Source organism: Vanellus vanellus, assembly GCF_965231255.1.
Source record: "Vanellus vanellus genome assembly, chromosome: 14".
In the NCBI taxonomy this organism is placed as follows: Eukaryota; Metazoa; Chordata; class Aves; order Charadriiformes; family Charadriidae; genus Vanellus; species Vanellus vanellus.
In genome coordinates, this window is record NC_138919.1 from 18,032,212 (window position 1) to 18,052,642 (window position 20,431).

A 20,431-nucleotide genomic window follows, 5' to 3' on the forward strand; every position below is an offset into this window, starting at 1 on the left:
TGCTCTGTTGGAGGGAGCTGGCTGCTGCACAGACGGCAAGAGTGCCTCAAGAAGGACAGGGAACGGCTGGAGAGGGTCCAGCAAAGGGCTACAGAGATGATGAGGGGACTGGAGCACCTTTCTGATGAGGAAAGGCTGAGGGACGTGGGGCTTTTCAGTCTGGAGAAGAGAAGACTGAGGGGGGATCTTATCAACGCTTATCAATCCTTCAAGGGCGGGTGCCGGGGGATGGGAACAGTCTGTGTTCAGCGGTGCCCAGTGACAGGACAAGAGGGAACGGGCACAGACTTGGCCATAGGAAGTTCCATCTCAACCTGAGGAGGGACTTCTCTCCTGTGCGGGCGGCAGAGCACTGGCACAGCTGCCCAGAGAGGGGGGGAGTCTCCCCCTCTGGAGCCATTCCAAACCCGCCTGGAGGTGTCCTGTGCCACTGCTGGAGGTGCCCCTGCTCTGGTGGGGGGTGGCACTGGGGGAGCTCCAGAGGGCCTTTCCGGCCCCGACCAGTCTGGGGTTCTGGGATTCTTCAAGGGCTTTCAGACTGTTTAAAGCTTCAGGTTGTACCTGGTGATAATATAGGGTGAACTCCTTTCTCAAGCAGTGAGCCCGTGGACTTGCCACCTGCTGGACTGACGCTGGACTGTGGGAAGTGACGGATGAGCTCTCCAGTGGGAGGGAATATTGGAGTTTTAAAGTACAACTAATGTGATGTTCTCACCTCCATTTCTTCCTCGCATACATGACTTCCAGTATGCAATCCTGAACACAGCCCACAGCTGAGTTGTTGGCTTGCAGGTGAGACATCCCACACAGGACCGGGCAGAAAACATTGCTCCCTGCTCATGTGTCTTTGTCTCTCTACCAGCCCAAGCCAGAACTGACACCATCTTCAGGTAAGCAGACTTTGCAGGCATAGCTCTGGGAAGTAATCAGTTCCTCTGAGAAAATGAGTCTGTACATTAAAGAGCCACAGTCCTCTAACTTCTGTGTGCTCATCTGGAGAAGGACATATAATCTTCTAATGGGACACAGGTCAATAATGCTACAGTAACAGTAGGATAATGCAGAGAAAGAGCTGTTATAAGGCCATAATTCATTCAATGAGTTCTGATAACATAATAAACCATGAGAGTGAACACCAAGTGCTTGTGTGCCTTGCAAGGCTCTGCAACTGATTTACAACCTCAAGAGATGCCTATCAGCCCGTGCATTGTTAGCAGGGATATATAAAGCATGAGCACACCCTATTAAACATTAACATTTTTAAAGACTCAGATGTGTTAAAACTCAGGCTGCTCCTTGCTAATGGGTTTTGCTCACCTTGACAAACGACAGTGCAAAAAGAAATCAAAAGCTTTCCGACTTTGACCTCTTTCCATTTTTCATAATTATTGCATTGTTTTATTGGATTACACCCACTTCTTCCCATCCTGCGAATCAGTATTTCTATAGGATCACTACAGGGTAGTGATCAGTATCTCAACTGTTCGGTATGATCGTTTTGATATAAATAACTTGTACGGAATTTCTTTTCAGTTTTCTGTCAAATAGGTGTGTGTTGCACATCTACTTTAGGAAGAAAGACTCCTGAAAAATACTTTTAAAATATCAATATTTTACTGCAAATTTTCAATGACACATTCTTGGTTTTTTTTCCCATACTCTGAGCTGAAGGATTGTGTATGATGGGTAAAAACTGTGCATGGGATTAGTGCATCGTCTCTGTGCAGAGCATAAGGTGACAGTATTTCCCACCCATGTTAAGCATTTACCCCTTTTAGCAACAAACCATTCTCGGGAACTTTGTTGCTTTTAAAAGCCTTGTTCTCGGACCAAATAGATGTCATTCCTTCACGAGCCTCACTCGGTGACAAAATACATGGGAGATCCTGGAATTTGGTGCTGGTAGTTTAATTTATAAAATGCATATCTACAAAAATATTAGCAGAAAAATCCATTGTGACTAGCCAGAGGCGTGCCCTTCCAGACCCCTCACTTAGGCCACGGCAGCCTGACCCGGGAAGTTAGTATTGAGGAGGTCAAGTTCTGAAGAACTGATTTTCAAAATATGACTGCACAGATCAAAAGCCTCCACATGGCTCCAGGGAGCTTTTTGTTCTGGGTCTCTAGCTTCGATCTATCTCAGCGCGGTACGGCAGGAATTATATGAATCCAAGGGCAGTTTGGGGCATATCACGAAGGGTGATTACTTGGTCGGTACCTACAGAGCCAGGGTCCCAGCATCTTACTTTTGGGCCCCCTGTCGTGATGCAGATAGAGATGTGGATTTAGATATACCAGATTGGCAACCAGCAATGTAAGAAAAAGCTTTGCTTTGGCTTTCAGCGCAGCGTTACTATTTCTACCACGTTCCCCTCTAACCTGATGACGCTTTTGCTCAGTCATAACAGAAAATGAACTATCATTCTGTACATCTTTGCAGAGCACATAACATATTAAGGCCCTGACCTTACTGGCATGAAACTATGATTTCCCTGTAAGTGCAAAACAATAATATTTCATTAAACACCCACAACAGAAATTCCCATTCCCCAGACTGTTCTGGCAATATTCTGCATTTTTGCTTGTCTAGGAACCTGAATTAAAAGGGAGAAAAATGGTTTACAACAGCCTGTGGCAGTGATGTAGCAAGAGACCTTCTGTAAGAGCTGGCGGCGTGCTCGCCGGGCGAGGGTGAGGCGTAGGAATGAGTGATCCTGGAAGGATGTTTCTCTGAGGTGTGTTCTGTGCCTGGGCTGGGAACAGCAGTCTCAAGGGCACAAATTCCAGCGTCTGAATGTGCTTGGTCTTGTTCAACTGATTAATTTCTTACAGCTATCCCAAGTCAAGCTACAAAAACCCCTAGGACTTCACTCAAAGCCTTTCATGGCTTGTCAATAAATTATTTTCAAATTAACTACCTGATAATTTGAATCTGTAGGCTCTTAAAACATGCAGCATGGTGTGAGAGAGAAAATAATGAAAGTCCTGGACTCTGCCCTGTGCATAAAAAGGAATAAAGGTTCTGCTCTGATCTATTATTCAGTTTGGTGCTTCCAAAAGTAATGCTAAGTGTGTAAAAACTCGTTCTGAAGGTACATTTGTAGAACTGACTTAGATAAGCGCCAATAGTGGAATCAGTTTCCAGTGTGATCTGACAGCACTGTAAAAGAGAAAACATTTTTTTGATGTTACTTTAGTCCATAATTAATGACTAACAGCTCTGATTCAAGCAAAGGATTTTTTTTTTTTTTTAACATATCAAGTTGTGTAACTTGAAAGGGGAAGATCCAAGATTTTCCCTAGTTTGGGGAGACTTCTAATCTGAGCCTTCTAATTTTTGGAAAGGCCTCAGGACTCCAGACTAGAGATACTGTAAAACACTGGATGCTTTACAAATTATCTGATCTTTCTTGTACAATGGGCACCTTTTTACTGAAACAGCTACTTCAGATTTCCCCGGTGCTGTGAAAGTCACTTATTTGAAAGACAGTATGTGAAAAGCATTTAATTCTCCGTTTGTGGCACTGCTCTTTGTGGCTCTGTTTTTATTGAATTCTTTTGGAACTGGTTGGCTTAATCTGCAAACGAGATTTTTTTCTTCGCACTGATTATCTAATGGGGGTTTCATTTGATCTCCTTGGGAAAAATACATACTAAACTGCTAAAGCACATGTATTAGATTCTAAGACGAACTGTACCTTTAAAGGAAACTCTAGAAGATACAACTGGCATTTGCAATAAAAACATTAAGTAAGCATAACCAAACACCTGCTACCGTGCCTGACCTGAATTTGGGTAACTACAAAATTTAAGACTCCAAAGAAAGATACTGAGTTAATTAATAGATAATCAAAACATTTGGCTATAGTATAATACAGCAAGATGATACAGCCTTTGCATAGGATTGTCGCTGTCTGTTTGGGAATAATTCCACTGCGGGATCCCTGCATATCTTTTTCGTTTGATTTCTTCCTTCATCGCATGGGGAATCAGCAAGTCAGCCACTCTGCCAGAAACTAAGGAACATAATTTGGGCAGTTTGCTAAAATCAAGTGCCTGGACACTTCATTTAAACTTGTCCAGATAAACCAAAGCTGCTTCTCTGCTGCTCACTCCTCCGAAACTGGGAGGGAGTTTGCTGCATGTATTTATGAAAGAGGAGTATCTCTCTTTTACTGCTAAGTGTTATAACGAAGTCAAGTGGAAACGTGCTATTTACTATATAATAAAAAACATCTATTGTTCATAGCCCTGAAAACATAATAAATAAAATATTTTATTTCAGGCTATGTAAACCAGTTGCTTATGCAATAGAACATGGTGTAATTTTCCATTTACAATTTCAATACTGTAATAAGAAAGCAATCAAAGCATAAACAAAATGCTCTTTAAATGGGGCTGCAGGTAATATTTCTATAATGGCTGTCCTTAACAATTGCAGCTATTTCTTTTTTTTTTTCTCCCAGCATCAAATTCCTTCTACTTATCTCAGTCATTTAATTAAAAGAAAATCAACTTAAAACAGATGAAAGACCATCTTAAACCAACTGCAGCTATGGGCAAAGAAGAAAAGAGACTCTTAACAGCATAATCCACAGTTAACACTCGGGTGGGTTAAATTAATGCCATTTCTCATCCTTCTTTCAGGATGAGAGGCGAGGCTGTGCAGCGAGCGGGCTGTAAACCTGTGGGCAAAAGGGGTGTTTGTCTTGGTTATCTGTCTGGAGGATCTGGAAGTTCACTGTTCCCCAAGCATCTGCCGATGACCGCTTGGTTTTACTGGCCTCATTGGCGTTGGCGTCTCACGGTGGGGAGCCGCCTGCTCACTCACCGCTGGTGGGAGGCATAAAATAACTCGGTGCTGGCCATCAGGTTTGTGCACAGGATTAACGAGGGATGAGAAATCACGATGCTGCCGCCCTGGGCAGCTGATGGGGGAGTTCACATCACTGCACCGGGACAGGGATGGCTCTCCGAAATCCTGCTGGATTTCTACATAAAGCTGGTATTGCCTCCTGGGAGGACTCAGCTCTGCCTGCTGACCCCCAGGGCTCTGGATCGCACCGCCGGTCAGAGCTGGGTCCTGGAAAATGTGTCTGTAAGCCAAGGCCCAGCAGTGACAGGAGAGGAGCTTGTTCTTCATGGCAGAGGAGAAGGAGGAAGTTCATGAAGTTCAACCAGGCCAAGTGCAGGGTCCTGCACGTGTGTCAGGGCGATCCCAGGCACAAATCCAGGCTGGGTGGAGAATGGATGAGAGCAGCCCTGAGGAGAAGGCCTTGGGGGTGTTGGTGGATGAGAAGCTCAACGTGAGCCGGCAATGTGCGCTGGCAGCCCAGCGAGCCCCCGGCATCCCGGGCTGCATCCCCCACAGTGTGGCCAGCGGGGCGAGGGGGGGGGGTTGTGCCCCTCTGCTGCACTCTGCTCTGGGGAGACCCCCCCCCAGTGCTGCCTCCAGCTCAGGGGGTCCCCACAGCAGAAGGACACGGAGCTGTTGGAGCGGGGCCAGAGGAGGCCCTGGAGATGCTGGGAGGGCTGGAGCCCCTCTGCTGGGAGGATGGGGTGGGAGAGGTGGGGGGGTCAGCCTGGAGAAGAGAAGGCTCCGGGGAGACCTCAGAGCCCCTTCCAGTGCCTAAAGGGGCTCCAGGAGAGCTGGGGAGGGACTCTGGGTCAGGGAGGGGAGCCATGGGATGAGGGGGAATGGTTTTACAAAGAAAGAGGGGAGATTTAGGTTAGATATTAGGAGGAAATTCTCTCCTGTGGGGGCGGTGAGCCCCTGGCGCAGGGTGCCCCGAGGAGCTGTGGCTGCCCCATCCCTGGAGGTGTTCAAGGCCGGGTTGGACGGGGCTGGGAGCAACCTGGGCTGGGGGGAGGTGGCCCTGCCCGGGGCAGGGGGTTTGGAACTGGATGATCTTCAAGGTCCCTTCCAACCTAAACCATTCTGTGATTCTATGAGGAGCCCCGCCGCAGCCCGGGCCCCATCTGCCGTCTCGTCGGCGGAACGGGAGAGACAGGTGAGACTGATCCCGTATAAGTTTGCTGACGCCCGTTTTCCTCTTTTGCCCCTCATTTCCAAACGAACGAGGACAAACCACTTTTCCCTGCCCCTCTGCAGGCAGGCTGCCCGGGCCCACCGCCCTCGCCCTTCCCGTTCCGTGAGCTCAGACGTGAATGAGGAAAATAACACGGGTTTTGTAAGAAGAAACCGTCGGATTTGGCAGAGTCCGGCCGAGCCCCGGGCTCAGGGGAGGAGGAGGGAGCGACCCCGCCGGCCCGGTTCAACATGGCGGCCGGCGGCGGCGTCTCCATGGTGACCCGCGCTGGTGGGCGGGGCCCGCGGCAGTGACGTCACTCTCGCCCCACACCCGCACCGCCCTATTGCGTTGCCGTGGCGACAGCCCCCTCCCCCTCCGGCAAACGTTCCCGCCGGAGCGAGGCGCTCCGGTTGCCATAGCGATGCCCAGGCGTGGCCCCGCCCCCTAGGCCGAGCGGCAGCGGTCACGTGCCCCGCTCGATGCGCTCGGCGCTCGCTGGCGACGATCGGTGTTCGGCTCCCCCCGGTGGCCGCTGTGTGACCGGAGGGACGCCGGTCCCCTGTGTGTCTCTGTGTGTGTGTCCCCTCTCGCCGGCGACATGTCCACCGCCATGAACTTCGGCAGCAAGAGCTTCAAGCCGCGGCCGCCGGACAAGGGCGCCTTCCCGCTGGATCACTTCGGTGCGGTAGCGCGGGCCTGGCCTGCCCGCGGCCTGGCGCCGGGCCTCCCCTCAGCTCCGGGCCGGGGGGGGTGGGGGGGTGGGTGCGGGCCCGGGCGGCCCCGCGGTAGCGCGGTTCTCGCTGTCTCTTGCAGGGGAGTGCAGCGCCTTCAAGGAGCGGTTCATGGAGTGCCTCCGCGACAGCGGCTACGAGAGCGGGGCCTGCCGGCAGCGCGCCATGGCCTACCTGGAGTGCCGCATGGAGAGGCAAGTGGTACCCCGGCCCCCGGGGCACAGCCCGGCCCGGCGGCGGGGGCTGAGGGACAGCCGGGGGAGGCCGGGGCGGGGAAGCAGTGGGGCTCCCTTTGCGGTAAGGGGAAGCGACCCCGCGGTGGAGACGTTCATAGAATCAGGTTATCATCGAACAGTTTGGGTTGGAAGAGACCTTAAAGCTCATCTCGTTCCAACCCCCAGCCCTGGGCAGGGCCACCTCCCCCCAGCCCAGGTCGCTCCCAGCCCCGTCCAACCCGGCCTTGAACACCTCCAGGGATGGGGCAGCCACAGCTCCTCGGGGCACCCTGCACCGGGGGCTCACCGCCTGCACAGGAAAGAATTTCTTCCTAATAATAATAGTTTCTTCCTAATTCTTCATGCAGGAAGTTTGTGTCCCCATAAGAAGCAGGTGTCTTTTGTGGCTTCAGCAGTTTACTTGGCTCATGTTTTTGATGTGGTGTAGAAATCCAGCCCAAAGGGTGGGATAATTGTGAGACTTGGCCAACTTCCACTGTGCACAACTGCCTTTCCCAATGTGGAGCTTTTTTTTTTTTTTTTTTTTTCTAGCTATGGTTACAAGTTAAAAGTTTAACTTGTTCCTCAGTTTAAGTGAAAAAAGTGGTGGTTGGTTTTCTAGGGATGTTTCCATTCTTGCATTGCTGTGCAATGCTTTCTGTTCTGTGGTGAGTCACGGAGCTGGTTGAGTTGAGAAATGCACAAAGGGCGTTAATAAGTGCACTTAAATACAAGGATGCTTGTATATACACTGCATGGGCTGGTGATGAGGAAGGCTGCAAATCAAAACCAGTTTGAAAATCAACACAACAAAGTATAGCGGGACCATGAATGCTGTTCTACACCACATTTGATTAAAAATCTGGTAAATGGCACAGGTAGAATTTTAGCTCTTACGCAATCTGTTAATTAGAGATAGCCAAGAGTCAGCTCAGTTTCTGAGGAAACTGTTACTCAATATCTAATATCAGGAAGCAATACATTTATTTGGAAAACTGCTCGTAAGAGAAAAAAATGTATCGCTGAATGTTGCTTTCCCAAAACTGATGTTTCTGAGGACTTGCCAAGCGGCGGTCACTCGCTATGGATGTCTTGGATTTCTTTAAATAACATTAAATGAAACAGAAAATGCTGCTGTTGTCTTGGTTATAGACTCTGTTCTGCATAATGTTTTTGTTCTGTTGTTTTTAACTTAGGCAACTTATGGCTAATGAACCACTGGAAAAATTGGGATTTAAAGATCTCCTAGATGAGAAATCACAAGCAAAACCTGAAAAGTTGTGATGAAGAAAGACAACTTCATTCTTCATGTATGGAAAGCATAACTCTTGTGTAGTACATATTGTACGTTCTGTTCATACTGCAATAGGGTTTCCTGAAGGAACCTTTTTTTACAGTTAAATTTTCCTAAAATAAGATTTATTTTAAATGACCAAAAGTACTGCCTTTGTCTACTTTTCTCAAGTATTTCTTAACTTTTTTCTTTTAATTTCTCTAGCCTACTCTCAAAGATCCATAAGAACATTTTGCCTGGGAGAAAACAATTATTGCCTGAAGTGTTCTCCTTGTCTCTGTAAGAACAATGAAGTCTTATTTTAAAAAGACAAAAAAAAAAAACCCAACCTTTATTGTGTGGATCTTGAGCTATAGATTAATCTTATGTGGACGTTACTAATATGCTTACAGCACTTACTTGTCAGGTGGAAATAAAGCTGTTACGGTACTTGCAAGTTGCTTTTTATTAAATACTGGTATTAATCCCTGTCTTTGGGGTGATCTTCTCAGCCTGCTATGGAAAGCACTTGGGTACTGGGGGTAAAAGGTCAGTCTTTTAATCTTTGTCATTGTTGGGAGACTATTGCTAGTTCCAGACACCAGTCAGGTAGTGATTCTGCTTTTATTTACCTGGCCAACAGTGTTCACCTAACTTTATTTCATCATTTAACTGGGAATCTTTCATTATGAATATATTAATTTCTCCAAGTAGAGCTGTCGTATGTTTTTTTGATATTTTTATGGTGACAGTGTGGAGACTGGAGTGGTATTTATTTGTGTTCTAAGTAACTGTGAAATGTACATATAAATGCGATTGGACAATTTTATTCTTTTAAAAACAAATGTTTTATGTTAAAAAACAGGGCAGATCAAGAGTTAGCTCTCTAAGAAATACAGTATTTCTTTCTGAAACACGTAGCGCAGCCCGTACATTGAGAAGGTAACGCAGCAGGCCGTGCAGTAGATGAGCAGTCAAGTCTGAGTATATCTTTAAGATCCCTGATAGATGTTCGTGTAACTTAACCATGAATTATCAGAGCCAGCGGTATTTCTCTCACGTGTACTAATGCAAATGAGTCTTTCTTAATTAATACTGAGTTTAAGCCAAAATAATTTGGCCTGTTAGCCCCCTAGAAATATGTTTCAAGCAGACAATAAATTTGTAAATCTTCTGGATGTATTTTGCACTGTATTTCCTGCCCTGTTCCCCTTCTTTTTTTTTTTTTGCCTTTTTTTTAGCCCAGTGAGTCATTTCTCTGTGTATCTGCTCTCAAACTGCAAGCTTTAGGGTCAGGGCCTGCAGACAGTGATACACACACTGTTTGCCAAAGCAGTTCCCCTACGCTGTCTCCTTTATTTGGTGTCCTCTGTTTGATATGTCTCACCTTTCCTGCTGTCTGCTATTATTCCTTTTGCCTCTGCTTCCCTCCACCGTGCATTTGTTCACACAGAGATCCAGGAAAGGGTGAAAGAACATTTTCTGCTCTTCATATTGATGGTTGGAGCTGGGATTTAAATTGTTGCTCGGGTCTAATCTGATTGAACAGTCTGCAGATAGTTCAGAGCGGGTCCCTGTTTGAAAAGCATGTTCGCTTGCTGCTGCATATTTTTGTTCTCCTTCATTCTACTGTTTAAATTATATCCTTTGGTGAGATTAGTACATTTATAGAAGAGAAAGCAGAGATTTTGTTGCCGAAACAGATATTAAAAGACTTTATATTAAACCATTGAACAAGAGCTTTCTTTCAGTGATACCGAGTAAGAATTATTAAAATAATCTCCAGCATCTTCAGAAGAAAGAAATCAAATTTCATGCTTCTGTGCTCCCAGAATATTATAAGGGGAAGTGAATCCCTGGTGGGTGTGAAAGGACCCACCAGTGGTGGTGGCGTAACCCGGACTGCTCTCAGGGGGAGTCTCATCTTTTGGGATGTTGCTCTGCACTGTCGTTTGGCTGAACGGTTACTTCTTGAGTTAGATGTGCATTTTTCCTGAGCCGGTTGATACCAACACTGTCCTCCAGGTTATTACAGAGTAAAAGGGATGATGTTTTTGAAGTCAAGTGACTGCATTTTGACTGTTGAGCTGGAGTGGAAGGTGCTGTTTGAAGTGTCTCAGATTGCACACTGAAGGAGAGGCTGCTGGGGACTCTTGTCTTTGTTTATTGTGATCAAGGCCCAAATTTTGGACTTGCTGCAGGCAGGGTGGTGGGGGAAAAAAAGCGGTTTCAAAAAACATTTTGGCTGCTTGTAGGTCTGGAGTCCTCCAGTAGCGTTGCAGCGACGTAGCCAGCAGGACCCTGTGCAGCACAGACCGACTGCACTGCTGAGCCACCAAAACGGCCAGAGCACGCTTCATCCTTCCCAAAATAACTACAGAAATAGTCATTACCACCCTAATAGGGAATGCTGGGGTGAGAGTGTTGCACCTTTCACCGCCCCAAAGAAGAGAACATCGCATCCAACTCCCCCCTTGCGTTTCGCCCTGCCTCCCAGCGCGGTGGGTGCACCTTGCAGCGCTGTCCCCTTCCTGGCAGGGCAGGAGAAGGGCTGTGAGAGCAGAGTTGGAAACTCAGGAGTTGGCAGGGGCGCCCGTCTCCTGGCTGCGGGGCATGAGCTGGAGAAGAGAATCTGTAGTGGAGCTGTAAGGTGGGCTCGGGGCTGGCGAGGGCCGTCAGCTGATCTCCATTGAGATCTAAAGCAACTGAGGGGTGGTGGAGAAACAAGTCATTAATGAATGCCGAGCCTGGGGTCAGCAATTTTCCCAACTTGCTCTGTGGGATGAGTTCCTGCAACACCAGAGTCTTCTGGGAGAAGTCCCAGAATGCTCTTCAATTTGTTCCCACCAACATGCAGATTGTTTCCATATAAAACTCTTTATTTGAGCCTTGCTTGTGGGATCCTGGCTCCTTTAAAATGTGTATAAGCCAAAGGAAAGCCGTAAGTTCGTGGTTACCTTCTCTTTTCCTATACCAAGAAAGAACCTCTCCAGAAGCCTGACACCGGGTCGGGACAATCGCTATTCTGAAGGCTGAGCTGCAGCGTGTGTGCTGTGGAGACGCAGTTTGTCAGGGGCGCCCATTGCTTTATGGAGCTGTTTGGGGTTGACGAGCCGCTCTGCTGCGTGTGGCACCGGGAGCAAGGCGAGTCCCACGCAAGTGCTTTAATCTTCATGTGAGGAGGCGCTGGTGCCGGCGCTGCCGTGAAGCCCCGGCTGCTGACAGACCCCGGGAGCCGGAGAAACGCACGCCACTGCGAAAGGAGGTTTGGCCAGGATTGCTGTGCAAAATTAATTGCTGTAGTGGTACAGGTGTGGAAGGCATAGCCCGAAGCAGGAGGGAGCGTTGACCTTGTTGGAGTGAAGATTTGTGTAAGCTGTTAACACAATAATAGAAATTGATAATTGAGGGGGCTGTAATGGTCTTTCCTGTAGCTTTTCTTCAGCAAAACCTGGCTGACACCATAACTCCAGGCACCCTCCCGCCTGGGATCCTGTCCCAGGGAGTCCCCCGAGGGCTCCGGGCCAGCAGAGCTTTGTGTGTCGGCACTCCGGAGAGCCTTGCCCGCACGTTCCCCTTGTCTTTGCTCGGCTTAGAATCCATTCAACCACAAAGAGCTTAACCTCGATCACCGCAGTGATTTACAGAATGAACAGCGCTGCGAGCCAACCCCGGCATGGCGCCCTGGGAGACCTTGAGCTCTAGGTGTATCTCTCCAAACAACCGCACTGACCTGCAGAACAAGGAAGAAAGGGTTCCATAAACATTTCCAAGGCTCCGAGAGTCCTTTCGTAGAAAAGCCTGTGCACAGAGAGCCTCCCGTGCTCGCGCTGGAAGCGGGCCATGGTGCAAAGTCCTTTGCAGGAGCAGAGTGAGCCTGTGCCGCCACGCTACGGGGGGGGTGTCGGTGCATCTGCCGGCCGGCAGTGGGATAACTGGTGTCGCAGAGGGGCCGCATCTCTGGGCACCTGTAAAGCCAAAGTTTGGGGTTGTGCACGGAGCTACACGTGGGCAAAGGGTGTACCCAGCCGACCTTCACGCTTGGTCCTCCCCCGAATCCTCTTCCAGAGCGTTCTCCCCGGTGTGTCCCGCCTGCCTCAAGGGCACAGGTGTCCTTGCGGCTGGGCACGGCACTTACGGTGAGCAGTCACCTGCTTGGCTGCCTTTGCAGACCACAGCGTTGCTGGCCTTTGCTGCTGATTAATTGCCCTTTGCAGCAGAAAACAAAATGACTTTCACTTGCTGCTGCTTTTGTAGGTTTGGCTTTAACCAGCGCTAACACTGGGAGGGAACTGGACGGGTCAGAGCACCTCTTGGATTCCACCCCGTTGTTATCTCGCTCCGAGCAGGCCTGGAGAGCGCTGGGAGGCAACGCGGTTTCCCCAGAGCTGCTGGAACGCAGCCTGGAGCGCTGCGCCGGCGCAGTTAAGGATCGGGAAATGCCGTAGGCAGGGTACGAGCGGAGGACCAGCCGCCTGCTCCCTCTACGCAGAGCGTCTGTAGCATCGCTTCATGCTGGAGGCTCTGAAAAGCGCCTCGGGGGTTCTGGTTCCACTGGAGAGCAGTGTGTTTCTACGTTTCTAATCCGTGATTCCTGGGAAGGGAATGATGCTTCTGCCAGTATGCGAGGGTACGGGCATTTCTGGCAGCGTATCCAGTGACCCCAAAGGGCTTTGGTTACTTTTCCTGCCTGGAGGAGATCCCTTCTGGAGGGAAGGGATATATCTCCTGCTAAATTGGATACGTGGCATTACCACATCAGGTTTGCCACAAAAATCAACGCTCTAACTCAGATTAATTAAAAAAAAAAAAAAAAAAAAGACTGGAAGGGCACTTGCAAGGGTCCATTTTCCCTTCCGGGGTGTTTCAGTGGAAATCGGATGTCTGATTAACCTTCTCCTGGTTCTTTTTTTTTCTTCTTTTAATGGTTCTGCTGCTGTGAGTAGCCGGCAGCGCTGCATTTCCGTCAGGCTGCAGCAGATTTTCTACCTTATGGATTTCGAGACAAAATGCCTTCCTTCTGGAATGAAGGTGCCATATGGCTTGAAATGCATAATTGATCACTGCTCAAAATAGGAGCTTCATAGAAAGTCACCTACAAGTCCAACGCGTGCGTGCAGAGGACTTGATAGACCTCGAGGCATTTTTTTGTTTCCTGGGACCGACAATGGCACAGGGACAGATTTTTATGGATCTTCCTAGAGGCTCTGATGTGTGTGCTCTCTCTGTAGCACTGCACAGACTGCTTCACCACTGGATTGTTTATTCCTGTTATTCCAGGAGATCTTGGGACTTGCGTTAGCAGGTGCATCAATCTTATGCTTGATGGGCTGAGCTGGGTGAAGACCACCCCAGACGAGCCTGGCACGTAGCCCACCAGAGGCCACCGTTACCTCTGTGGGTGTAAAAACAGTTCAGGTGCATCAAATCTGGTGGGCTGAGGCCAGCTCTTGCCGTCCCACGCTTCCCCACCTCTGGTGGGACGCGTAGCTGCCTGCAGGAGCAGCCTTTCCCAGCTCCCGGGCAGCGCGAGGCGGGTTCCCGCTGGTGCGGGAGGGACGCTGTGGTCCCGCTGGCTGGTAATGAGCCATACCTTAGACCACCCGGTACTGTAGATGCTTTTCTGTTCGGGTCCTTATGATTATGGCAAAATTAGGAGCAGCGGTAGGAAGGAGCCCTGCTAAAAGAGAGTAGGGGGGGTGTGAAGAAATCAAGGAGATGCCAAGAATGACGCAGGTTTTTAACTTCATTTTGATTTTAAAAAGCAGGCAGCGGGGGCTTCTGCAGCCCCTTCGGGCAGCTCAGTCCTTTGGCTGTTTTAGTGACCTTCCAGGAGTTGACAGCTCCTGGAGGTGGAGGATTTCTGGTTTCCTCAAGGCTAGCAAGCGCTGCTCAGCAAGAACCTGCTCGCACACCTGGTTCGGAGCGTGCTGGCCAAGCTGCTGCTGAAGGATAGCGCGTGGGAAGGCAGCCGCATGGGAGGAGGTGCTCCGCAAGGCAGTCAGCTCCGGTTTTGTTTGCTCGATACACATTTCTCTGGTATCAAACCGTGTTCTGGGTTTCAGCAGGGCTTGGAGGCACTCAATCTCTCCTTAGCGGACAAGGCAGGAGAACGGTAGCACTACAGAATCCGGGAGAGCGGGACTGCCCTGAGGATTTGATGTGATGCTGTGTGCTGCAGTTTTTGGGCAGGCAGATGCAAATCGGAAAAAAAACAAACCCTGCTGCCTCTCAGGAATTGCACAGAAGCTGCGGATCAGATCAGTGCTGAGAAGATTGCTGGTAACTCAGGATGCTGAACCGAGCAGGAGAAACCCCCCCGTTGATAAATGAGCCTTCACATCCCCCCGAACAAGGACCAAATAGGAAATCCCAGGGGCGTAATGAGGCTGGTTGCTTTGTCACTGGGGTTGCATCCCTCGGCTTTTGCTCTTTAGTGTGGACGTGGGAGTTGGGCTGCGCTGACTTCACCCCATGGGTTTAACAAGCCGCCTTTCACCCCTCATCCTCACCCATCGCTGCGACCCAGCCCTTACAGAGCACACGCTCTGGCGTGTGCCTGTTGTTTGGCACGTCTCCGGCGTGCGTGTGCGTGCTCAGAGCCGTTGCTAAGGCAGCACAAATCTGGCCCCCTATCTCTATGCATTCAAATTTCCATCTGATGTAGAGGTATATGTGTACTGGGTCTGTGCAGCCCAGTGCCAGACTGGTACCCGTGTGGGAGAGCACAGGCGATGCCACAGGTTAGGTGTGGACAGTCTGTGTGCACAGACATCAGTGTGACTGGTACAGGTGAGCAGAGTGTGGGTTTCAGCTCGGTTCCCCCTTCCCAAACTGTGCCGCAGAGTCCAGTGGGAAGGAGGGACTGTCCACTGCCACCTACTAGGACGCAGCTCGGAGAGGAACGTCTCTGGGAGGAGATGCGTCCTGGGCTCCTCGCGCGGGGAGATGATGAGCGTGTGCATGTGCAGCACAGAGGTGCAACGGGAACCAGGTCACCGCAGGGCTTTGCGACAGGAGATGCGTGAGTTCTGGTCGAAGGGACAGAAACGCTGAGTTCGCCGGCTGCTGGAAAAGAACCAGGCGGGCGAAAAATGAGAGCGTGTCTGGAACATCTACCGCCATCCTTTCAGCGTGCACGGCGGGAGACTTGCAGGTGTGGCGGTGCCAGCTAGAAAGACTCATTTGAGCAGAGAGATGTGTGGATTGATGGCTTTATTTCAGCTTATTTTAGCGAGTAATAGGCGGGGGGGAGAGATGTTTATCACCGAAACCAGAGCTGGGTAGTACTTTAGATCACAGCTCTAATCGGTCGGACTGACTTAGACAGTAAATCACTTCAGCAGCGCTAATACGCAGAGTGACGGGTATAGTAAACCCTCTATTGCGGCAGTAACCTGGTCCTGCTGGGTCTCTGACTCGGGTTGGTGCCTCTGCGCCGGTGTGTTTATTAAAGCTCCTTCACAAGAGTCACCTGGGTGGCTGCTTCGACTCAGCCATCGAAACGGCTGTTCCCCTGCCATCCCCCACCTGGCGTGGGCTCTTTTTATAGCCTGCTATAAAATTGTTTATTTTTGCACCTGTTTATAAAGGCTTTTCGGCCACAGGGGTCTCATGATGTTGTTTTCATGGCTTCTGGAGCAGGGCTGCTCTGTTGTTGCTAGAAATAATTGCTGTTAATTAATTCTTTGCTGATTTTTCTTTGGCAAAGCATATTGAAATAAGCAAGTGAGCGAGCAGCATGCTCTGTGTCTCGATGTGGTGGGAGCTTTCGGGAGGCGTGCAGTGACATCCAAACACTCCCATCAGCAGCCAGAGGAAGGGCATCACAGGTTGAGTGGTCCTCAACTTTCTGTGGACAAAGTTAATTGGGGGAAGGCTCAATTACCATCCCCAGCTGTTTGGCAGCTTCCTTCAGGCCATCGTTTCTAATCTCTTTCTAGAGAAAAACCACAGCTTTGTTTCCACCTAACGCTTTATTCAAATCACAGCTCAGCAATGTTACAGAAAGTGATGTGGTCTCAGAAGCCTGAGCCGGAGCGGCAGCTGAAGGCAGCAGTCCGTGATACGAGACCGACTGCTGGGACCGATAATTGCACCGTTTTCTCTTTTCCTCTGTGCCCTTTTAAAATGCTTTGTCTTCTTTCCGAGGGACTCGGGCTCTGCTGCAGAAGACTTACAGGCCAGAAGTGACGTGCTGGGCTTCAGCCCCTTGCTCCCTGTCCTGTGCTTCTGCCTACAGTGTAACTGTCATCCTCTCGGCACTGGGTCCCGGCAGGAGCAGCCGCCGGTTCCCAGGACCCCGGAGCAGAGCACCGTTGGCTGCGCCGCTTCCACCTCCACCCTGCAACGGGACATCAGGCAGTTCGGTCTCCCGCTTGAAAGTCTCCAAGCTGTTCCTGGAAGGATGAACCATTTGAGTCAGGAAGAGATTAAATTATCGGAATTGAGCAAAAGCAATTTCCCGAGATAAGTGCTTGCCCTGTGGTTTGCACGTGGAACCTGTCCTGCTGCTGTCTCTGACTCAGCCTGAACTGGTGATGGCTGCTCTGAATAATCGCTTTGACTTTTCTTGGAGGAGCTGATACCCTGACGTATGAGTCTCTTCACATGTGTGTTGGCTTTCTCCATACAGATCTTCCCTGCACCTAAGTCTTTTAATTAATATAAATCAGGAATAATGCTAAAAGCAGTGGTCTAACATTGGCATAGGTGAATTATTGTCGTGATTGATCTAATTTCATCTTCTCTGAGAGCAGAAGAGAGCCCGTCATTAGGCTGTAGACATCGGCGTAGCTCCGGTCGGGTGCCTGGCAGCTGCCACGGAGCCACTTCCCCCAGCCGCCCCCTCTGCGTCGTGTTTTACATCATCTGCAGTGGGTTTGGGACAGCAGCACGTCGCAGCGCGGTTTTTCTTGTGTTGAGATTTCATAGAATCATAGAATGGTTTAGGTTGGAAAGGACCTTGAAGATCATCGAGTTCCACCCCCCCTGCCATAGGCAGGGACACCTCCCCCCAGCCCAGGTTGCCCAAGGCCATGTCCAGCCTGGCCTTGACCACCTCCAGGGATGGGGCCTCAACACCCTCTCTGGGCAACCTGTGCCAGTGCCGCACCACCCTCACAGTGACAAACTTCCTAATGTTCAATCTGAACCTGCCCTCTTCCAGTTTAAAGCCATTCCCCCTCGTCCTGTCGCTACATGCCCCAGTAAAAAGCCCTTCCCCAGCTCTCCTGTAGCCCCTTTAGGGACTGGAAGGCCGCAATAAGGTCTCCCCGGAGCCTTCTCTTCTCCAGGCTGAACAGCCCCAACTCTCTCAGCCTCTCCTCTTAGGAGAGGTGCTCCAGCCCTCGGACCATCCTCGTGGCTCTCCTCTGGACAGGCTCCAGCAGGTCCATGTCCTTCTGATGTTGGGGACTCCAGAGCTGGAGGCAGTACTCCAGGTGGGGTCTCACCAGAGTGGAGTAGAGGGGCAGAGTCACCTCCTTTGACCTGCTGGCCACACTTCTGATGCAGCCCGGGATACAGTTGGCCTTCTGGGCTGCCATCGCACACTGCTGGCTCATGTTGAGCTTCTCGTCAATCAGCACCCCCAGGGCCTTCTCCTCAGGGCTGCTCTCCAGCCATTCCCCGCCCAGCCTGGAGTTGTGCTTGGGATTGCCCAGACCCAGATGTAGGACCTTGCACTTGGCCTTGTTGAACTGCATGAGGTTGGCATGGGCCCACCTCTGCAGCCTGTCCAGGTCCCTCTGGATGGCATCCCTCCCCTCCAGCGTGTCTACCTCGCCACACAGCTTGGTGTCATCAGCAAACTTGCTGAGGGTGCACTCGACCCCACTGTCCGTGTCGCTGACAAAGATGTTGAACAGTACAGGTCCCAGTACTGACCCCTGAGGAACGCCACTCGTCACCGCTCTCCACTTGGACATTGAGCCGCTGACCGCAACTCTTTGAGTGAGACCGTCAAGCCAGTTCTTTATCCACCAAGTGGTCACCCGGTATACAGTAGAGCAGACGTACAAACAGCCAACATCCTCGAGCTGTGAATTACCCCTCGCTCCCTGGGGCGGCTCTCGGCTCCCAGCCGCCCCACCGGAGCCACTGAGCAGCCGCTGCGACCGCACATGGGTTCCCAAATGCTGCCCGTGGCTGCAGCGAGCCTGGCCAGAGTGCGGGCGGAGAAGAAACAGAACGGATGGGCTGAGCACAGGATGGGCACACTCCGAAAAGTGGCTGGAGCTGTCTTCCTTTCCGTGGTGGCCCATCTGTGAGAGGGCAGTTCTCAGCTCCAGGGTGTTGCAGAAGCCTAAAAAAATGGTGCTTAAGTGAATCGGCAGAGAGGTTTTGCTTTGCACCGCCTTCTCGTCCTCACTCTCCCCATTTCTTCCCCCTTGCAGAGCATCTCTGTGGTCTGGTGTGCACGATGTTACCTGCACGGCTATGAAATGATGGGAGTAAAGGGCTCCCCCTTTTTTCCCCACCGGTAACACCGGGCTTTGCAACAGAGTTAACCACTATGCAAATGTGATGAAACCCTGACCTGCAAATTCCTGCACAGCGCTTCGAGAGTCGCACAACGCGCAGCGCAGGTGCAGAGCGGCTCCGCGGACGCAGGACTTCACTCTCTCATTCCCGCACCCTCGCGTCGTTTCCTCTTGCGTCGCCCTCTTCAACTTGGCCAACGCATCCCACCCGCGCGGATGCAGCGAGTGTGCTTTTCCCTGTTCTACAGGAGAAAAAGCCCACAGGGTCCATAAAGCAATTTGCTCAAAATCAGAGAAAGTTGGCATCGGTGCCAGATTTTTTTCAGTTCAGGAGTTTTTATTTGCCCTGGTCTGAGCTCTCTGCTCTGTGGCATTCCTCTCTCCCAGCTGTAGCCACTCTTGATTTAACCGGATAACCCAGAAAATAAGAGATTTTAATTTTTTTTTTAAAGAAAAAAAACTCTAGGATTTCAGTTTCTTTCTTTTTTTTTTTTTTTTTCTTTTTGAACAGGAAACCCTACTGCAACGGAAACTAGCTGCTCTAGCGCGGGTGCGGGTGGCCACTGCTATGGCTCCTTCACACCAACCTCCGGCTGCAAGAGCTGCCTCCCCCGTAGCGCTGCGGAAGCCCGAGGGATGCGGCCTGGCGCATCTCCTGTTCCAGACGGTTTTGCTTGGATGCAGTCGCAGTGGCGTGAATTATTGATATTTCTGTTCAGGTTTGCTGTTGGCACAGGGGTTTGTGATGTTTCCCCGTGTTACGCTGTGAACGCGCTCCCGGGTCACGTAAGGGGTTGAGTTTCGCAGCCTTTTACTTGTGTGACTCTGACGTTGATTTAGCCGTTTCAGCGCTGGGGCTGCAAAACGAACTAAAATAATAGTGTAAACAGCTCTTTCGTAACGAAGCGAGGCAGTCCCGGGGTGAAAGGAGCTAATGCGGAGGGGCAAGGAGAAGGTGTAGTTACGGCTGCGCATTTTCAGGGTGTCGCCACGAGGATGACGAAAAGGTTTCCAGGAATTTCTGAGCACCCTTCGCCCTGACCTCAGAGCCCGGCATTCCCAGAGGCTGCCCTCGCTGCCGCGGTGCGTAGCACCTCGGGAGATGGCATTGATAACGTCCGTTTCTAAGGCAACAACCTTGTGATTTAGAAAAGACTGAGATAAAAGCGTGCGTGTTTACAAACAAACACATTTTGCACATAAATACATAAGTATCCATATACGTATGTGTATAAATTCGTATCAGACTTAACAAGTCACTCAGCGGCGGAGAGACAGAAACCGCCGGAATGAGGGTGATGTATTGACGGTGACAATCAGTCTCCAGAGAGTTTGGCCAGAGACTTTGCAAGAAATAGGAGCAAATTCATTAAGCGGTGCCCGGCAGGTCGTACCCGCGGGCAGTGTGTGGGGAAAAGCTCAGAGGAGGGGTCGGCTCCCGCGGGCACGGGCAGCGGGGAGCAGCCGGACGCGGACAAACCTGAGCAGAGATGTCCCTCGGCCTCCCGGGAGCCTCCGCCAGCCCCGCCGGGGCAACCTTCGCCCCATGCCCCCGCGGGACGGAAAATTCGGACGCTGTCCCTGCTCTGCGCTGAGAATCGTAATCCTTAATAGCTGATGTCCATCAGGAGAGCCTCACTGGCTCCTGGGTGTCCCCTGGATGTCTCCCGGCTCCTGGATCCCCCCTGGATCTCTC

General features: G+C 50.6%; 1 protein-coding gene across 1 annotated transcript; it reads left to right on the forward strand.

The window, feature by feature from the left end:
• The first annotated feature begins 6,537 nt into the window (after positions 1-6,537).
• Positions 6,538-8,708, forward strand: COX19 (cytochrome c oxidase assembly factor COX19). Its single transcript, XM_082490340.1, has 3 exons — positions 6,538-6,712; positions 6,846-6,957; positions 8,175-8,708. The coding sequence occupies exons 1-3, from the start codon at positions 6,631-6,633 to the stop codon at positions 8,260-8,262; spliced, it is 282 nt and encodes a 93-aa protein (XP_082346466.1). The 5' UTR covers positions 6,538-6,630; the 3' UTR covers positions 8,263-8,708.
• The last annotated feature ends 11,723 nt before the right edge of the window (positions 8,709-20,431 follow it).